Source organism: Cyprinus carpio, chromosome B16 (assembly GCF_018340385.1).
Source record: "Cyprinus carpio isolate SPL01 chromosome B16, ASM1834038v1, whole genome shotgun sequence".
Lineage (NCBI taxonomy): Eukaryota > Metazoa > Chordata > Actinopteri > Cypriniformes > Cyprinidae > Cyprinus > Cyprinus carpio.
In genome coordinates, this window is record NC_056612.1 from 23,628,312 (window position 1) to 23,652,028 (window position 23,717).

General features: G+C 36.7%; 1 protein-coding gene across 7 annotated transcripts in view; it reads right to left on the reverse strand.

Moving 5' to 3' along the window:
* LOC109055979 (oxidation resistance protein 1-like) overlaps nucleotides 1–23,717 on the reverse strand; it is a 141,295-nt gene that overhangs the window by 3,481 nt on the left and 114,097 nt on the right. For 4 of the 7 annotated variants that reach the window (XM_042741593.1, XM_042741592.1, XM_042741591.1 and 1 more), the window contains 7 exons: nucleotides 22,653–22,805; nucleotides 21,256–21,440; nucleotides 17,445–18,082; nucleotides 11,560–11,722; nucleotides 7,691–7,856; nucleotides 3,708–3,788; nucleotides 1,937–2,062 (listed from right to left, as the gene is read on the reverse strand). In XM_042741593.1, coding sequence (XP_042597527.1) covers nucleotides 1,937–2,062; nucleotides 3,708–3,788; nucleotides 7,691–7,856; nucleotides 11,560–11,722; nucleotides 17,445–18,082; nucleotides 21,256–21,440; nucleotides 22,653–22,805 — 1,512 coding nt within the window. Of the gene's footprint in view, nucleotides 1–1,936; nucleotides 2,063–3,707; nucleotides 3,789–5,320; nucleotides 7,525–7,690; nucleotides 7,857–11,559; nucleotides 11,723–17,444; nucleotides 18,083–21,255; nucleotides 21,441–22,652; nucleotides 22,806–23,717 lie in introns of those variants that run through there. The other 3 variants (XM_042741594.1, XM_042741596.1, XM_042741597.1) reach the window with 3 other exon arrangements.

The window sequence follows — 23,717 nt, forward strand, 5'->3', positions numbered from 1 at the left end:
GCTTACACTACGGTCAATTGCCAGCGATGACAAGCTTTCATCGATATTTGCAGCTAACATTTGACTGAACAGATATAAATAAAAGTTACATCTAGACATTAGAAGTAAAATAAAGTATCATGGTAAAATTGCATTTAAGTAACTACTTTAAAAACATAGACGTTACCACCTTGTTGATAAGAAATATATTTGTAGCATTTTGTAACAAAGCTATTTTATTGATAAAACTTGTGAGACAGCACTGACAACTTTCTGTGTTCTTGAATGTTTTGAGTACTTTCTGATGTAATCTGTAAGTAACAATAAAGTAATAAATAAAAGGTAGAAAACAGGAGAACAATCACTGAATGAATAATAGCCATGTGCAGGAACAGAGCACCAGAAAGTGCGAAACATTAAGAGCCCAATTACAGTAGCACTGAACTTTTCACACCAGTAGACACAGAGAAGCTTAAAACCATACAGTATATACACACACACACACACACACACACACACACACACACACACACACACAGTGCTGTGTTTTTTCATCGACATGTTCCTGTGCAGCAGTCTACCAACAAAACGGCACTACCACTCAATAAAAGCTCCTGGGGAACAGCACATCACCAGATCAAATGACACGAGTTTATTTGAATTACCAACAAAATGGGCCAACGTCTGAATAAAGGGCTCTGCGAGAGGCCACCTCAGGTGATCCATTCACAGAGCACTGATGCGTTTGAAAGGCAGGCACCCGCAGGGCACAATGACTTAAACCTCATAACTGCACAAAACCTCTGACGCTTCACTACAAAACACTTCGCAAACGGCGCAGTGAGATCAGATCAAAAGATCAGGACATCATGTACAAATATTAGCACAATGTCTCTGACAACTGCAGAATTTATTAAATGACAGTCAGAAAGCGTATGAGCGCAGTCATGCTATCTTTCTGGATGAGAGCTGAACAAAATATTTGCTATTTATTTAATGTTTAAATGTTTGCTATTTATTTAAAAGAATTAAAAGAACCATTTCATGTCTATCCTTGTATAATTCATTAACTTTGGTATAAGATTTAGAAAGTAATTATTAATAAGTAATTAAATACTTTTTGGAGAGAGTAATTTGTATAGTAATCTAATTACACTGTTGAATATGTAATTAATAACTAATTACTTTTTTAGAGTAACTTACCCAACACTGGTCATATGTAAGGTTGAAATCATAAGGAACAAAATATGTTTCTGAATCCACAGAACAATTTCTTGTTGAATGATTAAAAAGAACTGACTCAAAAGAATCAATTGTTTGCGAATCAGACTGAATCAGAATCAAGCCCACAAAATTTATATATATATAGAAAAAAAAAAAAAATAACATTAATATTAAATAATATTCTAATACAGTATTCTATCCACATGAGTGGTTTTTTAATCTTTAAATGTAGACAATTTTTATGGTGAGCCAGTTCTTGATTCTTGATCCTAGTCGTATGGAATACATACATACGTATATATTTTTTAAAATTTGCTAATTTTTTTATCTTCAGTTACAACAGGGGTGATACAGTCAAAGCTGAAATTTTGTACCCTAAAGGGTGCATATTTGTATTTTTCTTACATGGAAAAGAGTAAGCAGAAACATTCTGCTCAAATTCATAATAGAAAGAAAATCATATCAGTTTCAAATGACATGTGGGTGAGTGATCATTTATGGGTCAAGAACTGTCACCTTCACTTTTCAAATCATTCCTATGCCCTTGGCCATAACATGACGAGTGTGAATAAATCTGTCTGTTAACATGTCTGAGATCGTCCTCCGGCTGAGAATCCATAAACGGTGAACAGTGAGGAGGGCCACCTATTTTTGGTCCAGCAGATCGATGAAACACTGTAAAGCCCAGAGCAGTGGGCAGATTTATTTCACTGCTGCGCCACAGAGCGCTTACCTTCTCGATCTGCTCGGCCTCCAGAAGGTCACTGGGTTCGTTCAGGTTGGGCTTGAAAGTCTCTGGCTCCAGGCTGGCGGTGATGGACGTGCCATGTTTGGAGTTCACATCCTCCTTCGTGGTGATCTAAAGACAGAAGAAGCCATTAGCAAACTACATAGTGACATTCAGATTTATTCCACATAAACCTGAGACTATAAAGCATGACTGTAGATCTTCCTTGAAATTTACCCATGAACTCTTGCAGCAGAGATTTGGTATTCAAAACATTTGTGGAAGTGAGGTTGCATAGATTTAACATGAAAATTCAACACAAGCTCAGTTGACTTATCTCTAGTGGAATTAACCTAAGGGGACAAACTAACCTGAGAAAATCTTATCTCACAGGAAATGTTTTGGCTAGGCAATATGGGATGCTGTATTCATAAAAAAAAAACAAAAAAAAAAAAAAATTCTCAAAATCAGTCCCAAAATCAATTCTCAGTTTTCCTATTTAGCCTATTATTATGTTAATAATTAAGCTTGTTCTGACATTGCAATTAATGGTAATATTAATATTAATAAACTTCTTTTTATGAGATGAAGGATACCTGTAGCTCAAACAATATGCATTTTGCTAGCAACGCAAGGTCATGGGTTCAATTCCTAGAGAATGCATGAACTAAATGCAATGTAAGTTGCATTGGATAAAAGTGTCTGCTAAATGCACTAAATGACTTTTTTATTCACTTTCATAAGCAATTATGTGCTGTGTTGAATTGCCGCTTGTAGAATCTGGTTTCTGAAGCATAACCAGTTGAGAAGAACTTCTCTAAAGCCTGTTACATCAGGACTATTGGTGTTATTTTACAATGTAGTGCCACAGACAGTTAACATTCCCTCTCGTGGCTTGAACACACTCAGGTTACACCGGCCGTGCTTCAATTACATCAATTGTTTACAACAAATAACCGGCCAGCAGTCAGTGCAGGTCTCAACCCAAACACCCGCGTGAACCTCGGAACGTTCTGGACATGGAAATACAACCCACTTCCTCTAGCATTTCTACTAACAGAGTGCAGCAATTTTGCTAAGATATGTACTCCACCACTCAAAAGTTCAGAGTTGGTAAGATTTTTTAAAAGTTTTTAAAAGAAGTCTCTTATGCCCACCAAGGCTGCATTTATTTGATGAAAAATACAGTAAAAATGTTAATATTGTGAAATATTATTAAAATTGAAAATATCCATTTTCTATTTGAATATATTTTAAAAATATAATTTATTTCTGTGATGCAAAGCTGAATTTTTAGCATAATTACTTCAGTCTTTAGTGTCATTTGATCCTTCAGAAATCATTCTAATATGTAGATTTAGTGCTCAAGAAACACTTCTTATTATTATCAAAGTCAAAAACAGTTGTGCTGCTTAATATTTTTGTGGAAACGGTGTTACGTTTTTTTTTTTCAGGATTCTTTGATGAATCAATTATTTATTTAAAATGGAAATCTTCTGCAACATTATAATTTTACAGTCACTTCTGATCAATTGAATGCATCCTTGATGAATAAAAGTATTAATTTCTTTACATTATACTTTTGAAGGGTAGTGCTGTTGCTAATTTGTGCATCTAAGAACTGTAAAATCACTTCATGGGCTACTCTTTATGGAAAATTATGGAATTTTCTGCACAAACATTTTTGTGTCAAGTGCAAACTTGCTATCCACAGCAGGGCAACTGCAATCTACAAAACCTAGAGCTACATCTTCAGGGTTCTACAGATTTTGTGCACCTGGAGGCGTTTGCATAGGGAGCGCAGATCTTCACTGTTTAACGCATCGATCCGGCGGTGGTACTCAGTCCATGACACTACCTGCTCCAGAGACAGGGGGACACAACCACACCGCTGAGCAGGATGACAAGATGAGGCCAAAATATGAACAAGAATGTGCAGTTTGGGACTCTTTTAATACAATATGTTAACTACTAAAACTGCGGTCGGGAATGATCGTCTTTATGAGATATGGAAGAGATGAGTATAAGATTGAAAGCCTAGATCATGTCATTATGTGAAACTACTGTACACATGTGAGCAGACAACACAGCGAGCGTCTTGCATGAGTGTGTGAACTGTTTTGCATGAAGCTCTGGAGACAAAAATGCTATATGCAACTATATGCATAACAGCTAACATAAGCCATAACAGAGCCACATCGAAACTACAAACACTCAATGCCCCCTCCAGAACTAAATATCCTGTCATTACTTACTCACCCTCATCATCCAAATCAGAAAGATCAGAAAGCCATAAATTTAACCAGCCTGTCACGTAGACCATCTTACAATCAACAAGTTATAGCTTAATCATTTAGCAAGAAAAATGCCATCTGCGGACCTTGAATATTTGTTGCATTTATTCTTATGTAAATATCAACCCTTACCTGTCAGACATATTTTAACAGCTTGTTGGTTGCCACACCTATTAATATGTGATATGTTTAATAACACATTTAAGTAGAAGTATTACAAAAGTGTGTACAATACAACACAGAAAAAGTCTTCTGAATCCATACCTTAATGTAATAACCATAAGTCGTTAACCTGAACGTAACACTGAGCTGAAATCGTTCACGAATCAGACTTTTTTTGTTTAGTGGACTGGAACAAACGATTCATTGAAAAGATCCGACTCATAAGAAAGATTCATTCAACAACCAGACCAGACACTAGAGCGGATGTCAAGATTTTTTTTTTTTTTTTACCTCACACAAATATATATGGCTTCAGACGTTGTATCTTGGTTTTTGCGTCCGTTTTGAAGCTTACAATGTCCAGTTCTTATTTATCTTCATTATATAGAAACAACAGCAACTAGAACGTTCGCTTAATGTTCTCTTTTGTGTTTCAGTTTGTTGGGTTTGGAATTTGGAATGTAATGACGGAGAGTACAGTAGGATTTTTTTTTTTTTTATTCCTTTTAATTCCTGCAACACACTGACTTGCAATATTAATCGACACTAAAAGTTAAATGGCCAAGCCAGAGGACAAGACGGTAAATAAAAGTTTTAGCCGATAAGTTGCCACTTTACAGCCCTCAATAATGTACAAGGAGGAAGGTAAACTAGAGCACTCATAAAAAATGCATCTCGTCTTAGGTGAGACATTCGCTGATTCACACACACACACACAAACAAACAAACTCCAGCATCACAGATACACAGCAACAGCATCAGCAGACTGTATCTCACTTTTACTGTTTTACTTCAAAAAAGCAGCAACACGAACCCATCAGACAGTCCGTGGCAATCAACACAGACAGACATTACAGGCTACGCTAATATTTCACAGCCCGCTCACACATTACGCTTTAGCGAACGCATTCACTCAAAACTCGCGTTTACATACATAAGTGTACTTAGGAGTCAGAGGTTTTCCTTCCTTCACCCGCTTGGAGAACATGATCTCACTGTCTGTGACATTCAGCCTTACTTCAGCCCACCGACCGACAACATGCCATATTCAGACGTGAACCCGACGGCAAGACAATGACGGACACTTATGTGAGCCAATGACATCCGACCAAATGGAAGAACTCGGTCTCTGATTGGCTCTGTCAAAATGCGTCACGCCTCTTTGTACGGAAGGCTTTCAGCGCTTTTAAAGGAACATTCGCACCTAGACTCCACCACTAAATATTATGATCAATAATGGTTGCGAATGAGTCAAATGATTGGTGTTATAACGCGGAGGGATCAAAGCTGACACTATAAAAAACAAGGCTGTCGAAAAGGAGAAGTAAAATACACACCTATTCTTTATCTGGACTAAACATGCCTGCATTCAGTCCCCTTATCATTAAACTAATAAACTGTTTTTGGAAGTAGAACAACTAAACTGAAACACTCTGGCTGTTCCAAATGTCACTAACCATGGACACTAAACAACCTAGTGAGCTGCCTGCCTTGACAGCATTTTAGGCATGATGCCCACATGGTTCTTTAAGTAGGCTGTTCACTATATATTGAGAAACAACAAAGTAACTTGAGGGAATATACTGTAGTACCAGATGTCTGATCATCACATTATTACTTACTAACAGTAAGTAAATTCATTTAGTACATGCTTTAGTAGTTTAAAAGGACTTAAATGGGAGAACCTGTAACACTTTTCACATTTTCTTCAGTAACTCACAAACTACTAAACATCTACATCACATTTTTTTAAAGAAATATAACAAACATACATATGCACCAACAATAATAATGCAGATAAATTATTTACACCGAGAATAAAAGTCAGAGTATTATAATTAAATTAATTAAAAAATTTAACTAATCCATGTAAATCAAATAAGAGCACACCTCAAAGTAATAATTTAATTGCGTTTTTGAATATTTTCACTTTTTCAATGACATTAATTCTTTTTGATGTCAGGAATACTGTTTAAAGCAAATACAATTGTGAGAACACTAGTGAAACGACTTATTTTCATTCAACAATCATATAGTGAAAAGTGAATAAAGTGAAAAGCTTAAAAGTATGCCTCTCTTTTTTGCTTTAATGGCAACAGCACCTGATAATCCATGTTATCCCAGATTGGTCTGCCTCTCTGTGCATCTCTGTTAAAGAAGCCTTCAAGTAGATATTTTAACGAAACAATGTTCATTACATATGTTAATGCCCCCAACCTGTTAACGTTTAACAGTCAAACAATGTTTATATTCACAGGCATCACAATTTCAGAGACCGAGAATAATATGGGACATTCAAAATGCAACTTTTATGCTTAAAAATCCATTTTACAAAGTAAAATTACTAAAAAACTACACCTAATTGCTTTTAAGAGGTAGCTTGACTGAGCATGTGCTAAACAAGTGTCATCTCTCAAGTTTGTTTAGTGTTACAATTGATCCCCTGAGTATCCTGGGGTTCACAATATCCAATTGAGTTCATGACTCACGCCACCCCATGATCAGAGAAAGTTAATTTTACTTATTCATATCAAAAGATCATGTGGCTTTGCAAAGATCCTCCAGTTCCCAAATAACAAATCAGTCTATTTTGTTCTCTACATCATTAATTTAAAGTCAAATTTAAATGCCGCCGCAGTCGTAGTATCGGTTTCTCAGTGCCACAGATTGGTTTCAATGCAGCAACCAGAACACAATAACATGCGGGGAAATATCAGACGGTATTATCCAATCAGTAAAACATTCAAACGGAGCTTTATAAAAGACACACCACGCATAATACATCAGGTAACAACACTTGCACCTGTTGGCATGATTTGCCTGTATCTCATTCAGGCATGACATAGTCGGGCTAAACCATGCCTTTTTAGACACGACTGAGGGATCCATGCATGCATAAACTGCATACATGTGCCTCTTTCTTAAAAAAAATAAGTAAATAAAATAATAAAACAATTGCACACTCATGCAAAACACCAGCTGCAAGCTCGCATTGCACAATGCATCTTGGTTTCACCAAAACAACCCAGTCTGAGAAACATTTAGCAAGATTGAATACAGGAGCTCTGACAACAACATATGACTGGTGCATGAAGGTGTGTGAAGTGCGGGGAACACAATAAAGACACTTCCAGAAACCTGGAACATAGAAACAGACAATAAAAGCAAACAGACAGGTGCAAATACAATAAAGAGAAAATATCTGAATCAAATAGAGTGCATATCAACACAGAATACAGACACGAGCGTAAATCACAGATATGATATCAATTCAAACATGTGAGCTGGACGGGGCGTACAGTACCTCCCACTCCTTAGCTGAATTTTCTACAGTTTGCTGCTCCTCGTATGCCTCAGACTCCTCGATTTTCTTCACCACGATGAAGCCAGGATCACGGCTGATGCTTCCTACCCCATCCCCAAAAACATCCGGGCTCCACTGGATGAAGAAAACGTACAGGTGGTCTGACCTAGAGAAAAAATTACAAACACATTGTTACAAATAATATTACATGTCATCTTTTAATTGCTTATGAGCCAGATACAGTATAATCTGCTGCATTTTTCCATATTTTCTGCTCTGAATTTAGGGAAAAACAAGGAATTCTGTGGAATGGATTAAGACATGGTTAAATAAATTAAATTCTTATTGGTAGTGAAAAGAATAATCCAAATATAAAGACTATTTCATTAACTAACATGTTCTATTCTAACTTATTAAGTAGTATTAATATATATATATATATATATATATATATATATATATATATATATATATATATACACACACACACACACACAATATAATCACAACATCCACCTAGATAAACCTCTATCTGCTGACTTCCACACTCTGCTTGCCTCTTTTGATCTCAACCGAGTGTCAACTACTACTACTCACAAATCAGGCAACCAACTGGACCTTATTTACACACGACACTGCTCCACTGATCATGTACTGGTTACTCTACTGCACACCTCAGATCACTTCCTTCTCACTCTTAACCTCAACATGGTTCCTGACACATCACTCCCCCCTCCACATGTCATCTCTTGACATAACCTACCCTCACTCTCACCCTCCCGGCTATCTCCAATGGTTTCATCTTGGCTTCCTTCCCCTAAACTGTACCACCCCTTCAGCCCCTTGGTTATCTGATGTTTTACACGAACATCGTTCTAAGCTTAGAGCTACTGAAAGCGTGTGTGGCGCAAATCCAAAAATACTACTGACCTTAATGTGTATCAGTCACTTCTCTCTTCCTTTTCTGCTAATGTCTCCACTGCTAAAAGGACATACTACCATAACAAAATGAACAATTCGTCTAACTCTCGCATGCTTTTTAAAAACATTTTTCTCGCCCCTTTGTCCTCCTCCTCCCCCTCCTGCTTCATCTCTAATAGCTGACGACTTTGCCACGTTTTTTATTAATAAAATTAAAAACATCAGTGCACAATTTTCCACACCACAATCCATCAAGCACTTCAATACTTATCTTGCTTGATCTATCCGCTGCTTTTGACACGGTTAACCACCAGATCCTCCAGTCAACCCTACTGGCAAAGGGCATCTCAGGAACTGCACTCCAGTGGTTTGAGTCTTGCCTATCAGATAGGTCCTTCAAAGTATCTAGGAGAGGTGAGGTGTCCAAGTTGCAACATCTAACTACTGGGGTGCCTCAGGGCTCAGTTCTTGGACCACTTCTCTTCTCTGGCTACATGGCATTATTAGGTTCTGTCATTCAGAAACATGGCTTTTCATACCATTGCTATGCTGATGACACTCAACTCTACCTCTCATTCCATCCTGATGATCCGATGGTAGCTGCTCGCATCTCAGCTTGTCTAACAGACATTTCTTGCTGGATGAAGGACCATCACCTTCAAATCAACCTTGCCAAGACAGATCTGTTTTGTGGTTCCAGCAATCCCATCGTTTCATCACAATTTCACCATCAAGTTAGGCACATCAACCATAACTCATTCAAAAACAGCCAGAAACCTTGGAGTTATGATTGTTGATCAGATAACTTTCTCAGACCACATTGCTAAATCTGTCTGGTCCTGCAGATTTGCTTTATTCAACATTAAGAAGATCAGGCCCTTTCTTTCCGAACATGCTGCACAACTCTTTGTTCAAGCTCTTGTTCTGTTCAGGCTAGACTATTGCAGTGCTCTCTTGGCAGGTCCTTCACCCAGTTCTATCCAACCTTTACAATTAATCCAGAACGCGGCAGCAAGATTAATTTTTAATGAGCCAAAAAGAATGCACGTCATACCTCTGTTTATCAATTTGCACTAGCTACCAATAGCTGCTCGCATAAAATTCAAGGCATTGATGTTTGCCTACAAAACCACCACTGGCTCTGCACTCCTTTACCTAAATTCATTACTTCAGACTTATGTGCTCTCTAGAAGCTTGCGTTCTGCAAGTGAACGTCGCTTGATTGTGCCATCCCAAAGAAGCACAAAGTCACTTTTACAGACTTTTAAATTCAATGTTCCCTCCTGGTGGAATGACCTGCCCAACTCAATCCGAGCAGCTGAGTCCTTAGCCATCTTCAAGAATCGGCTTAAAAACACATCTCTTCCATCTTTATTTGACCCTCTAACTTTAGCACTCACTATTCTAATTCTATTCTAAAAAAAAAAAAAAACATCTAACTACCTTTCTAATCTTTTTGTATTCTATCTATTTTCTTTTCATTTATTATACAATTATAAAAAAAGACCTCTAACACTAGCTTGCTCTATTCTTTTTCTATTCTATCTGTTTTCTTTTAATTTATTATATTATTAAAAAGCCCTTGCTACGTGTACTGCGTTTAAGCTAACTGAGACTTGTTATAGCACTTATATATCATTGATCTTTTGTTGTTTTTGATTGCTTCCATTATCCTCATTTGTAAGTCGCTTTGGATAAAAGCATCTGCTAAATGACTAAATGTAAATGTAAATGTAAATGCAAAGCTGTGGAAAACTCAGTGTGACTTGCATCAGGCAGCGTGAGCTTCAAAGCCTTGCCTCTCGGGCCCTGCTCACGCACTATTGTCATGATACTTTACACTGATCATCCGGGTCGCCACCCAACTAGGTCACATAGCCAGGCCCGGCCTTGTCTCAGTGACAACAGCAGACAGCAGTTTGGCCACTGAGCTCTGCAGCTCTCCAGCAGTACATCACACAGCATGTCTGGAGTTCTCTTCCTAACTTGTAGACTGTGTCAAAGCTAATCTATTCTGACACTCTCATTCTGATTTAGCACAGCAAGTGTTTCCTAAAAAATATCTGTGACTCATCTCATACAGTGATAACAGACAGAATAAGTTCCAGTGGGATGAAGAACACTGAACGCTTGTGTTGAATCAGAGGGTAGATGAAATGAAACAAAGACTGCACTGTTTCAGTACTAGAAAGCTGATTGCATAATGAGACCATGTTAAACTGACATCATTTCTCATTTAAAACTAAACTGACTTCTCACCAAATGACTTCAATTGAATTATGCTGTGTCATTTCATAAAGAAACATGTTTTGGATCTGACAAAAATATGAATAGGTAACATTTCAGCCCATACTAACACTAATACTAATACTAATACTAATACTAATAATAATACTAACACTAACACTAACACTAATACTAACACGAACACGAACACTAATACTAACACTAATACTAACACTAATCAGGTTACCATGTACATCATTTCTCACTGAAAATAAAAGTGACTTCTCACAAAATCAAATTAAAAATTTAATTATGCTGTGTAATTTCATATAGAAATGTATTTTGTGTGAATCTGACAAAAACATAAATAGGTCACATTTCAACCCAAAATAATAATAATGATGATAATAATAATAATAAGAAAAAGAGGACGACGACAAAGAAGAAATTATACATTTTGTAAAAATAAAATGAACAAATAATATAATAAATAATAAAATGACATATTTAGCATAAAGAAAAAAGGCAAAATAAAAATATAAAACATTTACATGGAACAAACCACACCTAAAAAACATGGATGGATGGATGGATAGATAGATAGTCATTTGACCAATATGTAAATTCAATCTGAGTGTGTGGCTTTTCCAGAATCAAGTGCAAAATTGACCAGATTTTATATAAATAATGGACACAAACAAAAATCTACATGTCTGACTCACCTCTCCTGGGGAACGGCAAACCAGTACTCATGCTTGCGGTCACGCTGTGCATACTGCTGCATGGAGGCGCTGGCGTTGGACACAAATGTCTTCTTCATGGCCTTGCCAACCCGCAGACACAGAAACTTGTGAGACTTCTGCCTCTCCTTGGACACCATGAGGCCTGAAACACAAAAAACAAAAGCTCACCCTAAAAGCCCACCACAGAAACTGAGCAAAGGTAAAAACATCCACCATGATATAAAGAAGAATCTGCAGTTGAAATTTGTCTTGCAAAAGTGACTTATACATGACCAAGTTTGAATGGCTGCCTATAAATTGTGATGCAATAATGCATCAATCATCTCATGCTCGCATATGAAGGACATGAAACACATTATCTAAAAAAATAGACATGCAATAATCACTGGAACAAAAACACGTGGCCTCAAATGAACTAAACCCTGCAGGGAGCGCATATCCAAAGCTGAAACCAATGCATCTTTTGTTAATAACTGATTAGAAGGTCAACACAGTGGGAGATGTAGAAAGAAACACCTTACACCAGTGCTGTAGGAGCCAAAGCCCTTTACACAGCCAATGCAACATTAATCTACTTACACTGCAGAACACAGTGGGAGGGCATTCATTTTCAATGGGCTAATTTGGTGTGTAATTCAGATGACTTTTGAAGTGGGTCCTGAGCTGTGGTAATAACCCCCTGTGATTTGTCAGAACAGTTCAATGATCCAAAAAGGAATATGTGCCAGGACAGGAGTTGAACTTCATTCTCACGCAATGAGGCTGATGAATATTACTGTATTGAATAAGCAAAAGTTCATATAGTTTAAAAAGTACATTTTAGAGGGGTCATTTTATACATTTTTGTAGTTTTGAAATAAATAAATAAATAAATACATTTTATATATATATATATATATATATATATATATATATATATATATATATATATATATATATTATATTATATATATATATATATTTCCAAATTCAAGATTATAAAAATTATAAAATAGTTTTTTAAATATATTTCCAAATGCAAGATTATAAAAATAATACTGTATATATAAAAATTGTTTTATAATTAGATTTCGATTATTTACATAATATCAAAAATTCATGATTTTTTTTTTTATTTATTTATTTAAAATTCCTTAGTTTTAAGAGGTAATTTAATAAATTTTGGACTTCTTTAAATATATATCAACATTTAAAAAAAACATCATGATTAAAAAAAATATAAATGATTATTAGATAATAAAAATATTATTTTATTATTATTGTTTCATAACTCTTTCTGAAAACCTGCTCTACATTTACATTTATCAGACGCTTTTATCCAAAGCGACTTACAGTGCATTCAGGCTAACATTTTTTACCTAACGTGTGTTCCCTGAGAATTGAACCCACAACCTTTGCACTGCTAATGTAATGCTCTACCACTGAGCCACACGAACATACTAGAAAAATAAGCAGATTTCCATCCCCATTTTCACACATTAATAATATACTGCATTCTATACTGCTTCATACACATGATCGCATCTTGACTGAACAACTTTCTGAACAACAAACAGGCATTGTTGACGTGGGTGGTGACATGTTCATGTATTCATCTGATGTCAGCAAGCAGCAGATGTTTAGAAACAAGCCATATGTTTTAAACCCTTTTATCAGACAAGATCAAGGAAAACTTCTTGATTTGATTCCTCATGATATCACATCTTTTACTCACTCCTGGGCTCATTCTGAAAGCCGGCTCATCCGTTAGCATTGAATAACTATCAGTTGATGACTCATACGCAGGGATGGAAAGCACCTTTGGGCACACAGAGATCTCAGCATGTCTACGGCTGAAAAGCTGAAAATATACAAGTGAGACTCTAAAAATGAACATTTCATTATCTGCATTCCATTAAATGACTATGGAGCCTAATGTACATAATTCTCTTAGAGTCCTGAATAACACCACTCTGGTCACATATCATGTGAATATCATACCAATCTATTATTTGCACCTGTATCACTGTACCTTCTAAATACCACTGATTATGAATATAATAATCATTCAGTTCTTTTTTTGCTGAGGCTAAACCTCTCATAAATAAACATAAAAAAAAAAAAAACAACTAAGTAAATAAAAAAACAAAAAGTAAAGCATCTGTACAATGTTGTCATTTCTTGGTTTAATCATATTTTATACCAAAATATATATTTATGAAGGATCATGTGACACTGAAGACTGGAGTAATGATGCTGAAAATTCAGCTTTAAAGGAATAAATTAAATTTTAAAAATATATATATAGAAAACAGTTGATTGTAATTATAATTCACAATATTACTGTTTTTACTGTATTTTTGGTCAAATAAATGCCTTGGTGAGCATAAAAAACTTTTATGATTTTTTTTAAACCAAGACCAAGCTTTTTGCTGAGGCTGCACCTCTGCCTACATCAGTATCAATATAAAATCAACACCTCAGGCATTATATAAACAGCCTTGGGCAACTGATAAAATACATACTAGTTCTGTCAACAGATTCAATTCAATATCAACAACTTGTGATTAATCACATTATTTGTAGTTAATATATTTTCAGATATAATTTTAAGGAAATAATGTTTCTGATGTAATGTTAGTGTGCATGTGCAGTTGTCATGTTTGAGGGGCTTTAGCTTATCTCTCAGTCAGAGAAAGGGCTGCTGGCACAGTCTGGCCTCGACAGATCAAAGCAGCGTGTAAAATCCGTGGTAAAGTGTCTCTGCGCTCCCTCGGGTGATAACAGGTGAGCCCCTTTTCATTTCCCAGCACTCTCTAGTCTCGCCATCAACAAAGCCACATAACACAAAGTTATCAGCACTTCCCAGCATGCCCCACCCCAGATTAACACCGGGACAGAAGCTTACTTTGATAGTAAAATGTAAGAACGCTGTACTGTAATGTCATCAGTGCTGGTTACAATGACACTAAATGTGCACAACAGCCCAAGAGAAAGAACTTTAGAATGTGCAAAAAGTGAGTTGAAAGTTGTGTGGGCGTACATGTATGTATGTAGGTATATATATATATATATATATATATATATATATATATATATATATACCTACATACATACATACATACATACTGTACATGCATATAAACACTCCTCTACAAAAGTATTGGGACAGTGAGGCCAATTCCTTTATTTTTGCTGTAGACTGAAAACATTTGGGTTTGACATAAAAAGATGAATATCAGACAATAGATTTACATGCCAGATCCTTTTTTTCTCCAAACTTTAGCCTTTCTGTCACTTTGGTAAAGGTTAATCTTTGTCTCATCAGTCCATAAAACTTTGTCCCAGAATTTTTAAGGCTCATCTCTGTACTTTTTGCCAAATTGCAGCCTGGCCTTCCTATTCTTCTTGTTCATAAGTGGTTTGCATCTTCTGGTGTAGAAGCTGGTGGATTGTGATTCCTTCACTCCTGCCCTCTGGAGGTTGTTGCTGATCTCACTTACAGTTGTTTTAGGGTCTTTCCTGAAAGCTCTCACAATATTTCTGTCATCAACTGCAGTTGTTTTCTTTGGTCTACCTGTTCGATGTCTGTTACTTAGTACACGAGTGGCTTCTTTCTTCTTCAGGACATTCCAAATGGTTGAAATGGCTATTGTCAATGTGTGTGCAATGGCTCTGATTGATTTTCCATCTTCTCTCAGCTTCACAATTGCTTGTTTTTCACCCATAGACAGCTCTCTGGTTTTCATGTTGGTTACACCTCTTAACTATAAATGCAGTTTGAACAGGCAAAACCCCAAATCTGAAACTGAGCGTCGACATTCAGTGCTAATTATTGTTTTGAATAATCATTGTGATAGGACACACCAAGGGCAACAAAATACACCTGTCAGTCACATGTTCCAATACTTTTGCTCACATGAAAAATGGCTGGGTTCAAACAAAAGGTGATATCTTCTAAGTTGTTTGTCAGATCCAGATGTAAATACCTGGAAATAAAAGCTGGCATGTAAATCTATTGTCTGATATTCATCTTTTGATGTCAAACCCAAATGTTTTCAGTCTACAGCAAAAATAAAGGAACTGGCCTCACTGTCCCAATACTTTTGGAGGGGAGTGTATATATATTTTACACGATATAAAGTTCTTTCTTTCTCTCTCTCTCTATATATATATTTAATAAAATTATTACAATCAAGAACATTTATATTTACATACTGGAGGGGAATAGGATTTTGAGTTTTATTTAATCATTTTTTTTCTCATATATAAAATTGCATAAAAAAAAATTGATAAAATAAAGCAATAATTAAAATAATAGAAATTAAATATAAAATATTTAAAATGTATTATTTAAGGTTTATTAAAAATATATATATAAATAAATATATATATATACATCACTGAGTTACAGACTTTTGCACGTGAAGAATGGGCAAAGATTCCAATCGAGAGGTGTAAGAAGCTTGTCAGCACTTATCGAAACCGTTTATTAGAAGTTATAAAAATAAAGGACACTCCACAAGGTACTGAAGCTGGGGGGTTTCCAAAAGATTTCCAAAATATTTAACTTTCCAAGAGACACCATTGGGAGCATTATAAGGAAGTTTAAAACTTATGGAACAGCTGCAAACCTGCCTGGCTGTGGAAGAAAGCCCACAATTTCATCAAGGGCCCTTAGCAACTTAGTCAGGAGAGCTAAGAAAACCCCCTGTGTGACTGCAAGACAGCTACAGGATGACCTGATGAAGGCTGGTACAAGTGCTTCAGTGGCAACTATAAGACGTGCAATGAATAAGCAAGGACTTCATGGCCGGACCCCAAGACGCACTCCACTCTTGACCTCAAGGAACATCAGGAGTCGACTAGAATATGCCAGGAAGAATTTGGATAAAACTACAGAGTTCTGGGAGACAGCTGTATGGACTGATGAAACCAAACTGGAACTTTTTGGACATATGGACCACCAGCACAACATCCGTCCTACAAAATGTCAGGCTTATGACCAAAAGAATACCATCCCCACGGTCAAGCACGGAGGTGGGTCATTGATGATGTGGGGCTGTTTTTCTGTGGCAGGAATGGCAATCTTGATCATGTACCTGGCATCATGGATTCCCAGAAATACCAGGTCATTTTAAAGAAGAACGTGATGCCTTCTGTTGACAAATTAAACCTTGGTAATCATAGGATCTTCCAGCAAGACAATGATCCCAAGCACACCTCCAAATCAACTAAAGCTTGGTTGGGGAAAAGATGCTGGAGCGTTTGGAGAGGCCTTCTCAGTCACCAGATTTAAATCCAATTGAAAATCTTTGGTGGGATTTGAAGAAGGCAGTTGCAGCACGGAAGCCATCAAACATCACTGAGTTACAGACTTTTGCACGTGAAGAATGGGCAAAGATTCCAATCGAGAGGTGTAAGAAGCTTGTCAGCACTTATCGAATCCGTTTATTAGAAGTTATAAAAAATAAAGGACACTCCACAAGGTACTGAAGCTGGGGGGTTGAATAATACTGCACATGCTTGTGTTACAAGAGTTACAATTTTCATTTGAACTTTAAAGTTAAGTCAACTTCTGTTGTCAAAATAACTCGTATGTATCAATATTTTTTTTTGTTCTTTCACGAGGTTTTTTTTTCATTGATTTTCATCTTTTCATCTTTTATCAACATCACTGTAATGTCTTTTGAGGTGAGGGGGTTGAATATTTCTGATTGCAACTGTATATAGCTATTCATATAATATATAACTATTCATTAAATGAATAATTAATTAAGCATAACACATAAATGTATAAAAACCTATGACCCCTTTAAAAGGTGTTAATCACAGACCAGTCAGGAGCACAAATGGCAGAAGTATTGAAGAAGATGTTGCCGTACCCTCAGTGGAGCTCAGTCTCTGGCTGCTCTTAGACTGTTGGTCGTTCTCTCTCTGGGCCTGCTGGACGCTCTCACGCTGCTCCTTGGCTTGTTGCATAGTGTGACTCTTCCACATCTTCCTCAGCTCCTCTACGTTTGTCTCTGAATCTTGGGTCAGTTTAGCCCCATTGGGGCTGCTTTCCTGTCCGGTGGCCTCCCCTGCTCCAGGGGCTGAGCTCTGAGAACCTGAGGAGGGGGCGACTCCTTCGGTCTGGCAGTGGGGTGGTTGCTGGTGGTCCCTGCTGGTGGGTGTGCTTGGCTGATTCTGGCTAGGTTGTTTGGGCTGGGCAGTTTCACTGGCTTGTTCTCCCTCCTCTGGCTTTTTCTCCTCCTCCTCTGTATGGCTGCCCTCATCCGTCTGAGGTTCCTGGAGGAGGGTCTGCACAGATTGGGACGAGGCTCCTGATGACCTGTCCTCTTGCTGTAGCTCCTCTGTGGACTGGCGCTCCTCCCGAATGGGCGAGAGCTCTGACTCGGTGAAGACGTCCTCTGAGATGGAGCCCTCTGTGCTGCGGGGGGCAGTGCTGGTGCTGTCATAACCCTCCCGCAGACGCTGATCCGTTTGATGAGAGCTTCCAGAGAACACCGCTTCAAAATCCCTGTGGCACAAACAGAGAGAATGAGAGATGCACCTTCAAGAAAATGATTATTGCACACGTAAAGGTGTCTATGATTTGGCTTTTGTTCAATCTTACAGTACTTAGTTATGTCTGAAATTACATGAAAAAAAAAAAAAAAAAAAAAAAAAAAAAAAAAAAAAAAAAAAAAAATTTTCCTAATGAGAAGTTATGTATATGTATGTATATATATATATGTATATATATATATATATATATATATATATATATATGAACTGCACCATTTAAATGTTAAATGTCAAACTATTTCTGTTCTATCTAATTGTTTTCTTTTTATTTATCAAAAAACTTGACCCTCCAAAACTAACATTCTCTATTTTTTTCTATTCTATATACTTGTTTTTTAATTATTTAAAAAAATAATAATAACTTGAGTTCTTTCTTTTTACTCTTTATTGTTTTTATTTATTATTAAAAATCAAAATGGAAACTAAATTAAAATAGTTATGTTTTTATATATTATTGTTATTTAAGCTTCAATAATAATAATAATGTAAGAAAATAATAATAATAAAATATTATTATTATTTTTATTATTTAGAAGCTTCGTTGAGTTTTCTCTGAAAATGGTAAGGGTTTAAGGCCACGGTATACTTCAAACGAAATTCGTTTTCGTTCTTCGTTTGGGGGCAAAAAGAAGTTCGAAAAGGCTGAGCAACGGTATACTGTTTTCAAACATTCCGACACCTGCTGGAGGCAGGGTGTAGATTAATGTAAACATGACTCGCGACACTCGCACGTATCCCCTAAACAACAATGATGAAATGATGAAGTGTAGGCAATCTAGGTGTGAGACGGGCACCAATGTTCAGAATATTATAGACAAAAGAATAATGATTAGCAGCAGTTCAGAGTCAAGTATCATGTTTGCAATACAAAATAACCATAATCAGTCCTTTATGGGAAGTGTGAATGTCTCAAAGTCTGAAAAACTTTAGCATGATGTGGAAAAAATGATTTATTTTGATAAAAACAAAGGTTTATTATTGTATGTTCGTTTGGCATTTCATTTATTGTATACCCTTTAAATTTGCTTATTGAAAGAACAACAACAACAGCAGCAGCAGTATGGAGTAACATTTATTTAAAACATGTATTTTTGGTACTTGCTACCTTATATCTTTACTCTTTCCTTTCATTGTTTTCATGGCTTTGGAAAAGTTGTCTCGGATTTTTCTCTGCGTTGCTTTTGCATAACTCCGGGTCGTCGACACCAAGCTTCGTTGCCATTTCTTTCTAGGAATTAATGCTTTCTCTGAATCTTTAAAGTCTCTAAGCAAACGGTCGTACAAGTGCGGATATATTTGTGCCAGCTCAGCTATTCGACACTCCAGTATATTCATGTTGCTAGTGACTATGCCGTAGATATTGTTCTCTTTTGCCTGACCTCCGTTGAATGAGAAACGAACCGGAGAAAACAAAATCGCACGTTAAAGAAGGTGGAGTTTCAGAACACACCCACCGATTGCGTAACCGCCACGGACCAATAGAAACTCAAAGGTGTTTAGGAGCCAAAACGAACTCCCCCAGAAAGTTCGCTTTGATCAGCTGTTTCGAACTGCCGAAACAAACTCAAAATGAACTTTGCGGCCTGATTTTGTTCGAAATGACGTCATATCAGTTCGTTCTTCGATTTCGTTTGAAGTATATCAGGGCCTTTAATCATCCCACACTGCAATGCTCTGTAAAAGGAAAAAAAAAAGTATAACAATTGTACATTTTTATTCACATTATTATTATTATTATTATTTTTGTTAATAAGCTTAAGTAATAATAGCAATAATTTTTCCTTATTTTATTCACATTATTATTATTATTATTTTTAATAATATATAATTATGGACTGAACTGGACTCAATAGTTATAATATTATTGAATTCAGTAATAATAATAATGATAACAACGCTAAGAATTATTGTTTCTTAATTTACTTTTTTTTTTTTTTTAGAATCTTCAATATTTGAATTGAAATATAAAAATAAAGATACTGTAAAACTTTGAAGACTTAATACAACAACATAATATAAGCCCACTTTCAAAAAACATGATGTTGTGTGGTGTTGTGAGACTTCACTGGTATTGTACCATAAAATATGAGGTAATGTGACAACCGTAGCATGCTGTGCATGAAAATCAACTTTTTGTTTCCCACCACTGTGATGCTTCTGTGTCAAAACGCACAGACTTCTTATCATTACTTGTCAGAATCAGATGTGGCTTCTGTACTGCAGTAAAGCCACAGCCTGAGACATCTTAAACACAAGGGCACAATGACGTGTGTCTGTCTGGATGGTATGTGGGAAGTGGATAGAAGTACATAATCAAAACCGTTTGGAGCAATTAATAAGAGTACAAGCTAACATAAAAGTGCGTAAATGAAAAGTAGGTCCCACTGTCTGCACATCTGCACCATCAAAGGCATCTATGCTTCCCATCCACAACAGAGTCCCTGCAGTGAACCAACCAACACAGCTCTGAGCTGAATAAAACACATCATCATTCATAGACCAACAGAGGATTTAAATATCTGGGGGTGGAAACGCTGTTAAAATCATTAACTTCTTATTACAAATCGAATGGGTGAGTAATTCAGACACAGGCGGCTGAATTCATGCTTCATTAACCCTGGAGTAAAAATCCATTTCCTGTATAATAAAGCTGAACGGTGGATATCTGAAATGATCGTACAGCAGCGTGGCTCCTCATGCTCACCGCAGACAAAATACCGATTTGTCACATGAGCGATCGTCAATCTAGATAAGACATCTGAAGATGAATCCAATTAATAACGTAACGCAGCTGCAACTTTTATAATCAAAACCATTAGTCTGGTGGCTCAAGTCATTTTTATATTTCTGTTTTTTTGGTCTTTGTGCCACCTACAGGAGAGCGAGGACAAGAACTCACTTTGGCATGTGAATCTTGAACGATTAACAGTTTACCGATTTGACTTGAGAATAAATTTTGCAAATTCAGACTGATTCAATTTGATTTGTTTCCAAATGATATTCAATTTCGATTCATTATTTGATTCTGTATTTTATTAAATGCATTCATAGTATAATTAATTACTAGGCAAGTAAAAGACAAACAGCTATCTCTGTGCTGTGACGGTATGAAGTGAGAGGTCTTACGGTGGTATGGAGTCACGGATCTTGCTGTCTGTGATCTCTCTGTAAACGGCTGCAGACTGAACCTCATCCAGTGGACACATGATGCCGTACTCCTCACAGCCTCTCTCCAGAACCAGAGGGTCTGTCCGGTGAGGGTCAAACATGATGTTGTTTGGCGTCACCAGCAACACCCCGCTAACAACACCCTGTCACACAGGACACAAGTACGTCAGATGATCAGCCACATGATTACACATCATGAATTATATCTAAATAACTATTTATATATAAAATCCGTATATAAAAAACGTTTGGTTGGTAAAAGATTGAATGTTTTTGAAAGGCATCTCTTATGCTCATCAAGCTTTTTATTTGAGCAAAAATACAGTAAATGTTTCTATTTTTTAAAATAGAAAGCAAAGCTGAATTTTCAGCATCATTACTCCTAATATGCTGATTTGCTGCTCAAGAAACAGCTTATTACTATTTGTCAGTGTTGAAAACAGTTGCACAGTTTAATATATATTTCTGGTGCAAGTTTTGATCAACACATTGAATCAAAACATTTAAAGAGGAGTAATTTCCTGACAACTGAAAGTGCTACAAAGCCCACTGAATCAATCAGATGTTAATACGGACAACACTGGAACCACTAGAAAAGGGAGAGAACTGTCAGAAGGCTTATTTCTTTTGACATTGGTAAAAGAGGAATGTCAAATCATTGTTTTAAGAGTGAAAACAGCAAAAGTAACAGAGAAATTTAAAACCAATGGACTTGTGGCAGGCCTACACTTTAAGCTTTCATTTACGATGAGTGATTTTTTGTCAGGAAAAGAATAGGTAAATGCTAAGCAAGTGTCTTTTGACACTACAGTGAGAAGTGCCTGGTTCCCACTGTGAAGTTCAGTGCTAATAAAGTTTTATATAGACATGTATGATGCTGAAGGTGTGAGGGAGTTTATCAATGCTGTCATGAATTCACACAGCATTGTGTGATGTAATAATTCAGTGAAGATGGTTAATTACAATAACTGGCTCATAAGAGTCACATGTTTGTAAATCAGACCACACTGGTCATGCCGTAGCTGTTCAGTGAATTCACTCTATAAATGCAGGGGTGACCGTGAGGACAGGCATGTTTTGACGGTGTGAGAGAAAACCATCTTCGCACTAACATCTTTACACTCGGCAGGCACAGAGTATTCACTAAGGAGAACAGATCAGTGCTGGAGACAGCAGCTTAACTCTTACACTTGAAGCAAACTTGGAGCTCCTCACTGTTTTGCAGTCTTTTGTTTCCCCAGAGGACGGAGGAATAGCAGGGGTCTTATTAATGACTAACCTCAGGACTCCTCCATAAGTTAACTTTTGTGCAACTTTGGAGCCGTTGCCGGTAGTAAAGCCGAACGATGACTCACCTTGCCGTCTGTGATGTACTTGCAGTTGATTTTGAGGAACTTCTCTGTCAGCGCCTCTTCTTCCTCTGAGGTGGAGGAAACCACACGGGAGGGCCGCAGTGCAGAGATGACAGGAGGGGCAGGAGCATCGGAGCGAGGTGGACCATTGGAGTCCTGAGAGACAGAGACGGGACAGATTACAGCAAGAAATAAAGAAACAACAGCCACTCGCCCGCATCACACTGCCTCCATTACATAAAAATTACTTCGGTTAGTATATGATGATTAAGTTTCTGACACAATGGCTGAGGGAGAGGCAGCAAATTTGACATCTTCCTCGTCTGACAAACTTAATCGATCTCTCAATATTTTTCTATAGTGGATTATATGGTACCGACTGTATCAAAGCAGCTTCACAGAGCTCGCAGAACACGAAACAGCAGAAGCAATTATGGAAACTCTGCTATGGAGACAGTTCAGATTCTGCTGTAAAGAAGCTTTGAAAGACAATACTGTCATTATTTAGCTCAAGTTAGCTCAGATCAATAATAGTGTGAAGTTAATCGATCAGCATCAATGTCGCACGATGTGATTCAGCTGTAAAGCAGCTCTACAGAAAACAACAGTGCCATCATCCAGCTTTATTCACCTCATTTTTGTTAGATTTGTTCTTCCTAAGAATGTAATGTTACAGTAATTTGATGTTTATTTATGATGTACTGTAGATTATATACACTACCATTCAAAAGTTTGAATGGTGGGTACATATAATTCGTAACAATGTAGTATGTGACCCTGGTTGTACATCATCTGCTGAATAAATAAGGTTTCCATCGATGTATGGTTTGTTAGGATCGGACAATATTTGGCCGAGATACAACTATTTGCAAATCTGGAATCTGAGGGTGCAAAAAAAAAAAAATCTAAATATTGAGAAATTCGCCTTTAAAGTTGTCCAAATGAAGTTCTTAGCAATGCATATTACTAATTAAAAATTAAGTTTTAAAATATTTATGGTAGGAAATTTACAAAATATCTTCATGGAACATGATCTTTACTTAATATCCTAATGATTTTTGGCATAAA